Genomic DNA, 14,519 nt, shown 5'->3' on the forward strand with positions numbered 1-14,519 from the left:
TCAACACTTACAGAGCTAGAGCACGCGAAGCGCGCTCCGTAGGGGATGGGCGCAGGGACAGGGAGTTTCCCCCTCCTGCGCGAAGCGCGAAGTTTTCGATGTTTCATAAATAAAAATGAGAAGTAGCCGTCTTTCTTGTCTCTAGTACCCATATCAGCTCCAATTCAGTTGACTTTATTGTGTGATTTTGAACCTTGTTTTCAAAAGTTATTGTGAAGGCACAAAAAGGGATAAAATGGAGGAAATTGAAATAATAATCACCCTGCGCGAAGCGCGGAAGCTAAAGCGTTTTAGGAAAAGGGTCCCGGGAAAAAGGTATTCTTTTAGTTATATTGAATGCTTCCCTTGGAAAGATGACATTTGATTAGAAACAATTTAGCGACAGTGCATATATTTTAACTCACCAAAAAAGAGAAGAAAGTGTATATGCCGGGACTGGGAGGAAAATATTCCTCCCCTCGCAGAGCAATGCAACTGAAATAGCAAAGGGTGAACATGTCATCAAATGCAGATATCTCTAGTACGGCTCTAATTCATTTGTGTTTTTTTAAGATTATTAAACTTCATTATAAGGAAAAAAGAGCGCAAAAAGTTGAAACTTCTGTGATTTATTGAAATTATATATAAGAAAGATGATGTATAAATTAGACTCATCCTGAAGCGTTTCATTTTGAATGATTAAGAAACTTAAGTGTCATTCAAAACGTCATACTGAGGGCGCAAGACAGGAGATGAATGTGCAGGGAAATGTGAAGTTTCATAGAATTTCATAGAAACATTGTACTTTTTTATTTAATACGGCACGAATTTTACACCTTCATCTTTTTAAATGAGGTACCTGAGTGTTTGCCCTCAAATTATGGTTGTTTAATAGCTGAAAAGCGGAAGAATTGCCCTATATGGGGGTGACGGCAGAAATTGATTTGAAGATTTTACCCGCCCGGGGCCGACCCGACTACAAGTGCAGAAATGTTGCGTGATCAATTTGAAAAAAAAGAAGAAGATGACTTCATATACTTCGGCCTAACCTTACTCTAATTCCATATTCTAATGTTTACATTTAAACTTTAACTGGCAAGGAACGTAATAGTCCTATAGCTGAGGTGGAAAACAGGGTTAGAGAAAGGGTGAAAACAAAAGAGAACTGCAAAATTGTCAATAATATATATATATATATATATATATATATATATATATATATATGACGATATGACGATATTATATATATATATATATATATAATATATACATGTATATACATGTATAACTTTACACACATATATATATATATATATATATATATATATATATATATATATATATATATATATATATATATATATATAAACCCCTCAAAACAAGTTTGGAAATCTGTGTTTGGCCATCAATTTCTCCCAACTCCCAACTTTACACAATGCATAGTTTACATCATTCAAAAGATCATTTAATTTTCTTTAAAATGATACCAAGCTCGTTATGATCATGCTATCACAAAAAGAGCAGGATTCAAAAGTGTTGGATGAGGTCTGAATTGAAAAGCTGCAAAACGAGCAAAAAAGGTTTGGAAATCTGAGTTTGACCATTAATTTATCCCGATTCCCATTTTTACACAATGCATACTTGATATTATTCAAAAGATCATTTAATTTTCTTTAAAATGATACCATGCTTGTTATGATCATGCCATCACGAAAAGAGCAGGATTCAACAGTGTTGGATGAGGTCTGAATTGCAAAGCTGCTAAACGAGCAGAAATAGTCATGAAGGGTCAATACAGGATTCTTTTGTCTGTGTCAATAGAGATGAAAATCCATTCAAATCATGCCCCTGCTTCTGCAGTGATGGTTCTGTGAGATAACATGGTTTGAGTCATGGTTTGAAATACCCATGCATGTTTGTTTGTTATGTTTTGCTTGTGCAGTGGGCAATACAGTATATGTTTTGCTTGTGTTAATGTTGATGTTAAGGTGCATGAAAACAATTTAAAGTAATCGTTGAGAAACTCACTCATCACCACTGATAAAAGAACAGTGACTTTCAATATTGTGTCATTTTGCAACTTTTGACCTTGCCCCACATTTCAAGGCACTGCACCTCCATGTGAACGATAATCATATCATGTAGGGTATACTTTTAAAGAAACTTAAATGATCTATTCATTAATACTAATTACACATTGATATTTACTAAAACGGATGAGAAATTATCAAAGTAAAAAAAAAAAACGCGGAGAAACTCACTCATCATCACGGAAAAAAAGAACTGACTTTCAATATTGTGTCACTTTGCAACTTTTAAATTTTGACCTTGATCCACATTTCAAAGCCCTGCACCTCCATGTGAACCATAATCATATCATGTAGGGTATCATTTTAAAGAAAATTAAATTATCTCTTGAATGATATCAAATATGCATAGCGTAAAATTGGGAGTTGGGAGAAATCATTGGCCAAAGTCAGATTTCCAAACTTTTTTTTGAGGAATTTATATATGAAGAAAAATGATCTAATTACAAATTGTAACACTTGTATGTTAATCGTAAGATGTATATTTTGTTGTTTTATAGCATGAGTTCTTCTATGATGGCTTCATTGGTCTTGTACCAGGAGAAAGTTATACAGTCAGTGTTTTAACTCTACCAACCAGGAGTCAGTCGGATAATTATTTATCAAAGAAAATAGAAATCCCGTGGGAGTCCTGTAAGTATAGTATATTTTTCTCAATGAATCGATCCTCGTAAAACATCATTTATAAATGAAAAATTACCATAATTATGATACTGTATTCGACAAATTGAAACACTAAATTTTTTAATTGGACTTTTTACTTGATAGCGGGGCAAAATCATCAAAAAGGCATGGGGATATAATTGAACAATGGGTAAACTATTGAACTTGTTTAGGGTGGGCTTGTAAAACCCGTGGCTGCGCAGATGTAGAGCAGTGCCCCCCCGGTCAGGCAGGGGGGGGGGGGCACAGGGGACACGTGCCCCACCCCCCCTTTGAAAAGAAAAGTTAAAATTTGTAATGTAAAAATGCGATTTAAACCGAGATGTGCCCCCCCCCCTTTTGAAATTAAAGACCTATTTTTTTCTTGTCACATTTTTTTGCGGGTACAAAATATCCTTGATATGTGGTTGAAACTTTTTTTTTAGGGGGGGGGGGGGCTTGTCAATTTTTTTCGAGTACGAAAAATCCTTAATTTGTGGTTGAAAACCCTTTTTTTGTTTGTTGGCCTTGTCAAAATTTTCCTCCGAACCCCCCCCCCTTTGAAAATCCTGCATCCGCCCCTGCCCCCGGTAGAATAATATGAGCTTATAGAGGAGAACTAATTTTTTTTTGTTTATTCTAAATGTTTATCTAGGTTGGGTTCCAGACCTAAAAATCCATGAAACACCGTTTGCTGTCAATGTCACCCTCTTCCAAGATCTGAATTACGGGTTCCAACGTTTTAAAGTCCGTCTTTTCGATGGTCCATACATAAAGAATTTAACTGTGGATTTCAGTGTATGTACCAGTAATCTATCTGTTTCACATAATGCATTTTATCTTCAGTGTTCGCACAGTCATCCATCTTGATAGTTCTCCATACTTTTAGTGAGATTTCATTTAAATGTTACATGTACATATTATAAGAGCCAATTAGTAGTCTTAATAGTGGCAAATTGAAGGATTTCTGCTAGTTTTACTTCTGAATAATGCTACACCTTGCTTCTATCACTTTTTGATTGAAAATTATTTAATGGTTTTGTTATTTGTGAGAAAATTCTTTTCACATCTGCTGTTGTTGTCATTTAGGAGGTATATGTTGTTTGCATTAGGTATCATATGTAATCAATAGCGGGGATAAATCAAACAAGATTTAATCTGTTGTTCAGAAATTGTGGAGCATTAGAAAGAGGAATGAATAAATTATGTATTCCTCTTTCAAATCGAGTGATTGAGTTCCCCGTACATTTATTCTGTTGATGATTTGATTAAGGGAAATCGTGTTTCAATAGTTTTACAGAATATTATTAATGATATTATTGTGATGTGTAAGAATAGGATTCTCTGATAATAGCCTTAATTTTATATATTGATTGGGTACTTTTGTTATAAGCCCTCTGCGTGCTCAGGGAAACATGATGATAATACGAATATAACACTGATGTAGGCAGCATTTCATCATTTCATTTCATTTATTTATTCCAAATTCTCATTAAAAACATACAACTTGCAAATCAAAGATACAAAAATAGAAATACATTTAACAAGAGAATAAATGAGAATATGAGGGAGCGAGCATAGGCCAATGGCATTTCTAAGGCTGGGCTCCCGAGACCATAACACAATCGTAATAATCATAGAAGAGAGATATAAAAACTTTAAAATGATGTATTATTTCTTTGCAATTTCCTCTCCAGACTGCAGATATTTATGAGATGGATGGGAAAAACGGCACAAATATCATCTTTGAGTGCATAGAGCCAACAACAGCTAAACTGAAATTATATGTAAATAAAAATGAATTTCAACTTTTAGCTTTAGTGATATAATTGAAGCATTTTTTCTCCTTTTAAAAATTTGTTTTATACAGGTATTGCTTTATTTGCAGTGATATGCTGTCTTTATGTTCATTTGTGTAAGGTCTGTTATACGACGAATTATATTTCTAAAGGAATTCAGCTTATTTTGGGGCTTGTTTAACACAAACATTTCAACTAGTTCTGTAGTCATGGCATTGGGTCCAGAAGAACCGCTTTAGGGCACATGGTGGGGTTAGAGGGGGGGGGGGGGGGGGGGACACAGCCTCCTGATTTTTTTAGGTATGAGGTCTCCTTAATCAATTGGTCCTAAACCTGCTACTTTTTATATCTTAATCTAAGAAATATAAAAACGATTCTGTAATCACAGATCATACCTAAACCAATACTTTTTCATAGCAGTTTACATGCTCTGCTTGCAAGCGTGAGACGCCACAATTCGTGTACACGAAGCTAATTGAGAACCCTTGGTTTAAACTGTGGAGTAATATTTTGTTCCACTTTAAAGAAAAACACAAAGCAGAAACATAATAATATTGTACATTTTAAAATGTTTATACACAACTTTAGGTTCAATCTGAAGAGTGCCATCGTTGTCTGGAAAACGTGACTAAAATTCAAGTTCAAGGTAAAGTTGAAATTCCTTAATATTATGAAATATACACAACAAAAATGTAAGTTGCCCCTGTTGCTGTAACTTTTGAACGGAATTATTGTGCGATGTGATATTTGGTAGGTTGTCTTCTACTCTCACTAAGCAACCCCTGGTGAAAAATGAGATTGATCATGCATGAGTAATTAAAGATTGAATTAAAAATGACAATTTTTGAAAAGTCACAAGAGTCGTTTTTCAGATTGTGCAAATACAAAGTTGGGCAAAAGTTGTTTTTAGGTGAATTTTATGGTGTTATGCTGTTTCATTATCCATCATTTAGCCACTCTACACACAATTTTGATATCGTATGTTCACGGTGGAGTGGGCACAATGTATTGCAGGGGCCGCGGAGGGGGGGGGGGGGGGGCTGAAGCCCCCCTCACTGTTTTTCCAAAAGCATGTAGAAAAATGTAAAAATGACCATACGATTGTGATTTTTTGCATGGTCAGCCCCCCCACACTTTGAAAACCGTTCCGCGGCCCCTGTATTGTGACGTATCATCATAGGGGTTTATGGTAGTATCCTCTACAAAGTGGTAGAGCCTCTTTGTTTACTATTGTTAGATCATGTTAAAATTTGAAAATGTTGGTGTCTCCCCGATTATAGGCCCCTCCCCCATTTTAAAATTCTGGATCCACCACTGCTTTGTCCATAATTATTAAACTGATCATGATAAATTGTTAGGAAAAGAATGCATTTACATGCAGTATAAAGAGTACTCATTCCGAAGTTTTCGAATGTGCTCGCTCAACCATGAACATGTTTAAAGTTCGGAAAGTGTGTGGTGATAGAACTGATGGATGATAAATAAAACAGCAATTAAAGTCACATTTCAAACCGAATTTGCCCCCAATATTCACTTCATTACCCTTTAAAATGAGTCTGTGACATTGAAAATGTCAATTTTCCCACTTTGATGCGTGCTCACTCATCCATGAATAAACAAATCGATTTCATTTTTGCACAGAATTCTGCCCATAGGTTGATAAACATTACTGCCAAATGACATTGCTAAAGACAGCATTGAAAAAAGTTCCACCTTATTGAATAAGGGGTTACTTATTCTTAAACATATGCACCCATAATGTACACAAGTCTATGAGAGAGGAAGTCAACATTTTAACAAATATGAAATGAGGGTTTGTTTCATGCACGGTTTTTGTTACTTCTGCCAACAGTTATTTCATGAAACTTCGCACATGACTCCAGAGTAACACTATTCAAAAGGCGCGCACACCAAAATAACCATTCGATACGGCACAGAGTGGGGCCAAGGCCTTGAACTTTCTTCTCATTTGCATAATTTTCGAATATTGTGTGCTCACTGATGCATTACACATAGGGATTTTCATAAAAATCAAATCAAATGAACTATGCAAGGAGGTTTGTGACAGATATCCATAGTTACAAATTGCATTTTTTAATAAAGTAAAAAAGAGCTAATCACATTCCGCATGTTCATTCAAGCGTGAATGTTTAATTAAACGCCTTTGAATCATTGAAGCATGTTGATTGGTCATGAAAATAACGAAAAAGTTGAGAAAAGATCATTTCAGTTACCAAAATGAAACAATACATGCCTATGATACTCGAAAATCGTATTTTTTGTTTTCAATAAATGTTCATTGAACCGTGCAACGATGAATATTGTTGAAGATACTTTTCCCAAAACTAACTCTCATCATATTCTATCATTTTTATTGATAGCTACCATTTTAATAAATTCTATGCAACAGCACCCTGTTATATTTCATAGAGGGTTTATTTGTCTCCTCTCTATAGACATGATAGATGATAATTATTCAGGTGTAGAGTAATTACTTACAGCGATTTTTTTTTCAGGTGTAGCACCGAAATTCAATAATTGCCCAGAACATGACATCATCAGAGAGGTTGAAATGAGGAAACTAATGAATGAGATGATTCCCGTCCAATGGTCGCCTCCAACACCAGTCTTCCAGGGCGATTGCGGGTCTGGCTCCAACAGTTCTCATGATCCAAATACCACTGCCTTCCGAGTTGGGACGACTACTTCTATCAGGAACGTGGCATGGCAGTTTTCATCAGTGTCTGAATGCACCTTCAATATCGAAGTCAGGGCAGGTATGTAAGAAAAGAAGAGAAAGAAAGAGAGAGAGTTAGAGATAGAGCGAAATAGGAGGTAAAAGATGGATAGAGAGAAATAGCAAGAAGTTTTCAAGAATGGAAGTGTGGGTACTTATTGCGAGCGCCGGTGCCTGGCGTGATGATCAGAATGTCATGTTAAGTTCCTTTACACTTGTAGGATAAAATAAGATGCCAACCTGACTTCTGTAAACAGTCTTGACCAGACCAATATAAAAGGGGTTCACTTCTGAACCCAAATCAGATTAGAGATAGGAGTTTAGATTACTTTAGAAATCGTTCCAGCATGCAGATAGATTAGAGATAGAGCTACAGAAGAGTTTATACTTTATACTGCAGAGTTTATCTTCACCTTCAGAGTATAGTCACCATCAGAGTTACTCATATATTTGTCATCATCAACTTATTTATAATCATCTTCAATAAATGTATGAACCGTACTTCCTGCATTACGTTTTCTTCATTTAAGTCTGGTTAAAAGCAAAAGTGTAATAGATCCCAACGACAACATAACATGGTGGAGATCCTGGGCGAATCAGATTAGTATGAGTTCAAGGGTGAATTAGAGTCGGAATACACATACACAAAGGTCTTTAAACATTATCGTGAACGGACAACCTAAGATGAAAAGTGCAGAAATCCACTGGGACAGACCCCAGTTTAATGACACTTCAGACACAGTCTTGAACATTGTCACTCCTAATATCCCGGAGGGGCCACTTCCATTGACAAGTGGATACCATGCGCGACCATGGGGTCTTGAAAAGCACCCTAAACACTATTTTCCATATTCTGAAAATGCACCCCTTAACAAGTATTGGCGTGTGAAACCCTACCCTTAACAAGTATTGGAAAAAAATACTATTGACAAGTGTTCCCAGAATTGAGCCCCTAAACAAGTACCGCGATTTATTTTTCATATTCTGAAAATGCGCCCCTTAACAAGTATTAGAAACAAAACGATACTCTTGGCAAGTATTCCCTGAAATGAACCCCTAAACAAGTACAGCGATATTTTATTGTTATGTCACGGGTCCGTCGGTCGTCGGTTATGGTTATAACTACACACCATTTGGTTTAGTACGGCACCACCTTCCACACCTCGCGCAAATCGGACTCTAAACACGTAATGCTGGGGCAAAAAGGACATCCTATATAAAACATTTTGATTTTGTTTTATCATCCCCGTAAAATTGACACTAAACACGTATATTTATCCGAGCGAAATAGATACCCTTTTTTTTCAATATTTTTGTGTTTTTGACACCCTTATCACGTTACGTACGTAACGTGCCCTATCTTGAAAAAGACATCCTTTTTACGTGTTTTTTGGTCGCGCATGGTATCCACTCGTCAATGTAAGTGCCCCCCCCCCCCGGGCCCAATATTCCCAATGATCGGACCTTCTTTACGTTTCATGTGGGTGTGAACACCACTGTCAAACACAAGATAACAGATACCTACAATAACACAGCACACTGTAGTTTCTCTGTTTATATCAAAGGTTAGTTATATTTATTTTTATTGTCAATGTGAAACATCTATTTCGTTTTTTTATTCAGACATGGTCGTACAGATAATGAATGTCGTATCAAAATAATTGGCAAGACATTATTGCTGACATTTGAAGTAATGATGATAACATATTCTCATTTACTTTATTCATACATTTGACCATAAAAATGCAATTTATATTTTTTGAAAAGCACAGAATAAAACATATCAATGTATATATACTTAAAGTTCCTTTACTTTTTTTCTGGTTCTATATAAAATGATGGATTGATTCATTTGCACCTCTTTTTCATGATTCGTGTATTACATTATTATGATTCTTATGTTCCTTATTGGCAATTAGGTTCTTGTGTTTTCGATAATGGCATTCGTTCACATGGCTCATTACTTTCAAAGAATTTTCTAATGTGTATCTTGTGTGTTTCGCATGGTTAATGGTTATCATAGTCAGTGGGTATAGTCCAAAATTGTCTACCAATTTCACACAACTACACCATGTTCCTTTCATTGTCAAAGGAAATCTTCTTTTGAAATAGTTCTCCACATTCCCTAAACTTTACCCACAAAAACCTTGCTCTAGCTATCACAGTTACCTTTTATCTGCCACCCACATTTACCCTGGGGACGTGTTTCATATATGGTTCAGATTTAATTCATGTAAATCCCTGGGTGTTTTATGATTCACTTGTTCATGTTGTTCACTTATTTTATATGATCCGTGTGATTTTTTTTTATAGCATTCATGTGTACCACATAATTATTTGTATTTAATATGTTTCCTATAATTTTTGTATTTCATGTGTTTCCGTTCTTATGTTGCGTAGAATTCATGTATTTCATAAGATCCCCTTGTTTCATATAATTCCTGTTTCATATGAGCTATATGTTTCATATAATCCATGTGTTCATATAAATGTTAAGTTTTTTTTAGGAATCATGTCTCCTGCAACTCTTATGTTTTGAATGATTCATTTGTTGCCTTTAATTCTTATGGTTCAAATGATTCATATGTTTCTCATGTTTCTTAGCTTTGATATGATTCATTTGTTTTGTATAATTCTTATGTTTCATATGATTCAGGTATTTCATATGTTCTCTGCTCTTAATTCTTTTTCTTCCAGAGACCCCAGCTGCCTCTCCACTGGTGATTACGTTATCTTGTCTAGCGGGAGTTCTCATTGTGGTTGTGCTAGCCATTGTGTGCAAAAAAAGATATAAAGGCATGAAACAAAACGAAACAGGTGAATATAGATGAAGCATAGTCAGTTTAGAATAGGAAGGGCGGTATATAGTATCATTGCTTGGCCCTTTAGCACAAAAATATATAATCAAGTGCATAATTGAGCAAATGACTGTAAATCTGTAGTATTTCATATACAAAATATGCAACCATTGTAAATATCAATTGTATCCCTTTATGTAACAGGCATGTTAGATAACAAAATCCCCATGCATTAAAAAAATATAGGGAAATTTGTGACCCTAAAACACGTATTCATTTAGCAGATGCTGCCATAACAATGTATGCCTCTAAAGTGGGATGATCAATTAATCTTGCCTTTTACATGTAGCTTGACTTTTTTTTGATAGAGAGGTGAGATTTTAAGACTGGGTATCACCTGATTTACTTTCTTTTGGGACCAAAAAATTAATTTTACCCCGAAGTATGTGATATAAGTTCTTATATTGGGATTTTATACACCTTAGCAGTTGACTTTCAACTGACAATGCACGGGTATTTCATAAAAATGAAATAAAAACTTGTTGAAGACAATCCGATGCAACAATGTTTTTGTTACTAATCGTGGTTCTAGCTCTTTTTCTTTAAAAATGCCACAATTAATGATATTCTTGCATTAAAAGAACGATTGTGATTAGGATAAGGGCCATTACATACTGATTTTCCACCACTGCAATGAAAAAAAACCATTACTTTTATATATCAAGTTTTGCAAGCTGTATAATTGATGATGAGGATTGATTTATTGATTCATTAGTTGGGCAAATTCTGTTTTGACGAAGCATCTATTTGACATGGGGTTAAGGTTGATCACTGTCTTGTACATTACGATGGAAAAAATAAATCTATTCATCTGGACTTACTTGTTGAAGCAGAGAACAGTTTCACGTCCGATCCGGGACGCTTCTTCAGCTCTTCTAAACTGGCGGGAAATCGTCGTTGCCGATTGGCGCCGAAGCACCGTCGATGTTATTGTCTTGGAGACGTCGAGGAATTTTTCGGATTACTGGATTGTAAATCCGAGAGAGGTTATGTCTTAATCCTCCTCCTTTGTTGAGAGATGGGTTTTCTGCGTTGACGTAGACCGCCTCACGGACCCCCCTCTCAAACCACCTAGGTTCCTTGTCTAGGATGAGCACGTCTTTATCTTTAAAATTGTGTTTAGACGTGTTCAGGTGGGAGTATACGGCAGAATCGTATCCCGATGCGCCTGGTCTGCGATGTTGATACAAACGCTTGGAGAGGGGTTGCTTGGTTTCACCAATGTAATTAGCGCTGCAACCTGTCTCTTGGCACTGGATAGCATAGACAATGTTGTTTTTCTTGTCTTTGGGAACTTTATCCTTCGGGTGGACCAATTTCTGCCTGAGTGTGTTAGTCGGTTTGAAGTACACTGGGATGCGGTAAGAAGACAGGATCCTCCGGATTTTCTCTGAAAGTCCACTGACGTAGGGGACGGAGACACCGAAGCGACGCCCCTGTTCCGTCGGTCGAGGAAGGTTGTTCTCACGTTGGCGTCGCGGGTGAAGGGCTTTCTCTATGCTCCACCCGTGGTAACCACATTTACGTAGAGCCTCTCGGAGGTGTTTATGTTCTTTCTCCTTGGTTGTCTCAGAAGAAGGAATGTATGAAGCTCTGTGGAACAATGTCTTCACTACTCCCAACTTGTGGATGAGCGGGTGATGAGAGTCAAACAACAGGTATTGATCTGTGTGGGTGTCTTTTCTGAAGACTGACGAGCTCAGCGATCCGTCTTCCTCGATGGTGATGAGGCAATCCAAGAACGCGAGTTGGTTGTCCTTGACTCTTTCCACTGTGAACTTAATAGACGGATCACAGTTATTGATGTGATCGAAAAAAGAATCAAGTTCCGTAGTCTTAATCTTGACCCAAGTATCGTCCACGTATCTAAACCAGTGGGTAGGTGGAATGCCGGGAAAAGAACTCAGGGCAAATTTCTCAAAGTCTTCCATGTACAAATTGGCAAGAACTGGCGAAATGGGGGATCCCATGGCACATCCATGCTTTTGCTTGTAGAAATTGCCGTTGTAGGTGAAGTAAGTGGTGGAAAGACAGAGTTCTAAAAGTTGACAAAGTTGATCCGGGCCAAGTTTAGTTCTTGAGCTTAAATTGGGGTCGTCAATAAGACGTTTGCGAACCGTTTCTACTGCCTTATTCGGAGGAACGCTAGTGAAAAGAGCGGACACATCAAAGGAGGCAATGCATTCATCGTCTTCAACTTTGATGTCCCGTACCTTCTCAATGAAGTCTTTAGAATTGAGTACGCTATGCTCCGATAAACCCACCAAAGGGCTGAGAACAGATGTAAGAAACTTGGCAATGTTATACGTGATACTGTTAATGCTACTCACAATAGGTCTCAAAGGTATATCCTCCTTGTGGATCTTTGGAAGACCATAAAAGGCTGGAATGTCATTGCCAGGATACAAACTAAAGTAAGTAGATTTGTCAATAAAGCCGTCTTTCTCCAACTGTTGTAGCACTTCAATGACTCTTTTCTTGAAGCTGGAAGAAGGATCTCGCTTTACTTGTTCATAAGTAACACTGTTATGTAACAATAGACCAACTCTGCTATCATAATCTGTCTTATTCAAAACCACTGTGCATCTCCCCTTGTCTGCAGGGAGGATAATTATATCCTTGTCCTTCGCCAAAGACTGAGCGGCTAACCTTTCCTCTTTCGATAAATTGGGAGGTGGTAGTTTTGCATTCGAGAGAGTGGCCGTGACTTTCCCCCGAATTTCCTCGGCAAAATCTTGGTTGATACGATTGTTCTTGATCGCGGACTCGGTGGCTGTAATGTAGTCAACGTACGGTATATCCTCCGGGGCAACCGCGAAATTTAAACCGCGAGCTAACACAGATTTTTCGGGTTTGCTAAGCTGTTTGTCCGAAAGATTTCTCACCCAAACTTCGTTCTCCTCCACCAAAATGTCACTGGGCTTACGAGTTCTCCAGTTTTGATCCCTGTCCGCTGCTGTAGAGTGATTTTCTCGATCCACTAACCTCGCGAACTTGTTGATTTGACGACTCTTAGAGCGGCCATGTTGAGTCAACTGCGCATTCTCGGTGAACTTTAACACGCGTTCATAAACATCCTGTGGTAGGCTTTCCACTAAATGTTTCCTTAATTTGTCCAGTTTTCCGTGTAAAATGTCGATGGTAAAATTTGTTTGTCTGATACGTTCGTTCAATAAAGCTCTCTCTGCTTTATGAATGATGGTATGAGCACGAAATCCTTTGACAATGGCTTTGATCCGTAAACTGCGTGGTGTAATATCCGACTGCAAGCACCGTGGATTAAACCTCAAATGGTTGCGATAGTCCGCTAATTTCCTCGACGTCTTTTCGAATTCCCGCACAACGATAAGGCAATCCTTGCCAAAATGAGTCTTAATAAACTGATGTATGTTTTGATTCATCCAGGAAAAGTCAAATTACGATTTTGACTACGTAATTTGACTTTTCCTGGATGAATCAAAACATACATCAGTTTATTGTCTTGTACATTGATAAGTAGGTCAGAATTTTAACTATTGCGTACATGTATCTTAAAGGTCAAGTCCACCCAAATGTTGCTTTTAATCAATAGAGAAAAATCAAACTAGTATAGTGCTGAAAATTTGATCAAAATCGGATGTAAATTAAGAGAGTTATGGCATTTTAAAGTTTTGCATATTTTTCACAAAACAGTTACATGCACGACTTACTGACATGAAAATGAGAGAGTCGATGATGTCACTCACTCACTATTTCTTTTGTTTTTAATTGTCTGATTTATACAATTTTTCATTTTTACAGATTTGACAACAAGGGCCAACTTGACAGACACATATATTATTAAAATAATGTTAATTTTACATGTTCAGGGAGGAATTAATCTTTGTTTCACTTGACAATCAGTTGAAAATGAGAATATTCAGTATTTCATATAATAAAATACAAAAGATATAGTGAGTGGATGATGTCATCAGTCTCCTCATTTGCATACCGACAAGGATGTGCATATAACTGTTCTGTGAAATTAAGCGAAACTTAAAAATATCATAACTTTCTTGTTTTCCATCCGATTTTGATGAAATTTTCAGTGCTATGCTCGTTGTATTTTTCTCTTTTTATTCAAATCGACTTTTCTGTTAGGGTGGACTTGTCCTTTAAATAGAAATATATATTCAAGTTAAAACATTTGGCACATCTCGTAGCAAGAATCCACTCTCACGGCACCAAGAATCTTTCACATGCAGCTTGCCACCGTGGTAGTTATCCTTGGATGGCAAAGTTACTATAATTCCAATAGTAAGCAAATAATCACCGTTGGTTAAGGCAATATTTCACTTTAATACGAGGCAAGCTGGACATAGCCATCTTTCCAAAGCGAAGCTGAGGAAAGATAGCATGTTCATTCAGCTTGCCGAGAAAGTGATAGTTTGCCTCGTCA

General features: G+C 36.8%; 2 protein-coding genes across 2 annotated transcripts in view; one reads left to right on the plus strand and one right to left on the minus strand.

Annotated features, from left to right (window-relative positions):
• Window positions 1-14,519, plus strand: part of LOC129280953 (uncharacterized) — a 41,001-nt gene that overhangs the window by 22,875 nt on the left and 3,607 nt on the right. The window contains exons 6-11 of the mRNA XM_064112612.1: window positions 2,567-2,699; window positions 3,364-3,506; window positions 4,406-4,495; window positions 5,096-5,153; window positions 7,024-7,284; window positions 9,942-10,061. Of these exons, the coding sequence (XP_063968682.1) occupies window positions 2,567-2,699; window positions 3,364-3,506; window positions 4,406-4,495; window positions 5,096-5,153; window positions 7,024-7,284; window positions 9,942-10,061 (805 nt within the window). The remainder of the gene's footprint in view (window positions 1-2,566; window positions 2,700-3,363; window positions 3,507-4,405; window positions 4,496-5,095; window positions 5,154-7,023; window positions 7,285-9,941; window positions 10,062-14,519) is intronic.
• On the minus strand, window positions 7,179-13,503 carry LOC129265754 (uncharacterized). Its single transcript, XM_064112122.1, has 2 exons — window positions 10,924-13,503; window positions 7,179-7,261 (listed from the first exon to the last, which is right to left on the minus strand). The coding sequence occupies exon 1, from the start codon at window positions 13,501-13,503 to the stop codon at window positions 10,978-10,980; it is 2,526 nt and encodes an 841-aa protein (XP_063968192.1). The 3' UTR covers window positions 7,179-7,261; window positions 10,924-10,977.

This window comes from Lytechinus pictus, chromosome 17 (genome assembly GCF_037042905.1).
Source record: "Lytechinus pictus isolate F3 Inbred chromosome 17, Lp3.0, whole genome shotgun sequence".
Taxonomy (NCBI): Eukaryota; Metazoa; Echinodermata; class Echinoidea; order Temnopleuroida; family Toxopneustidae; genus Lytechinus; species Lytechinus pictus.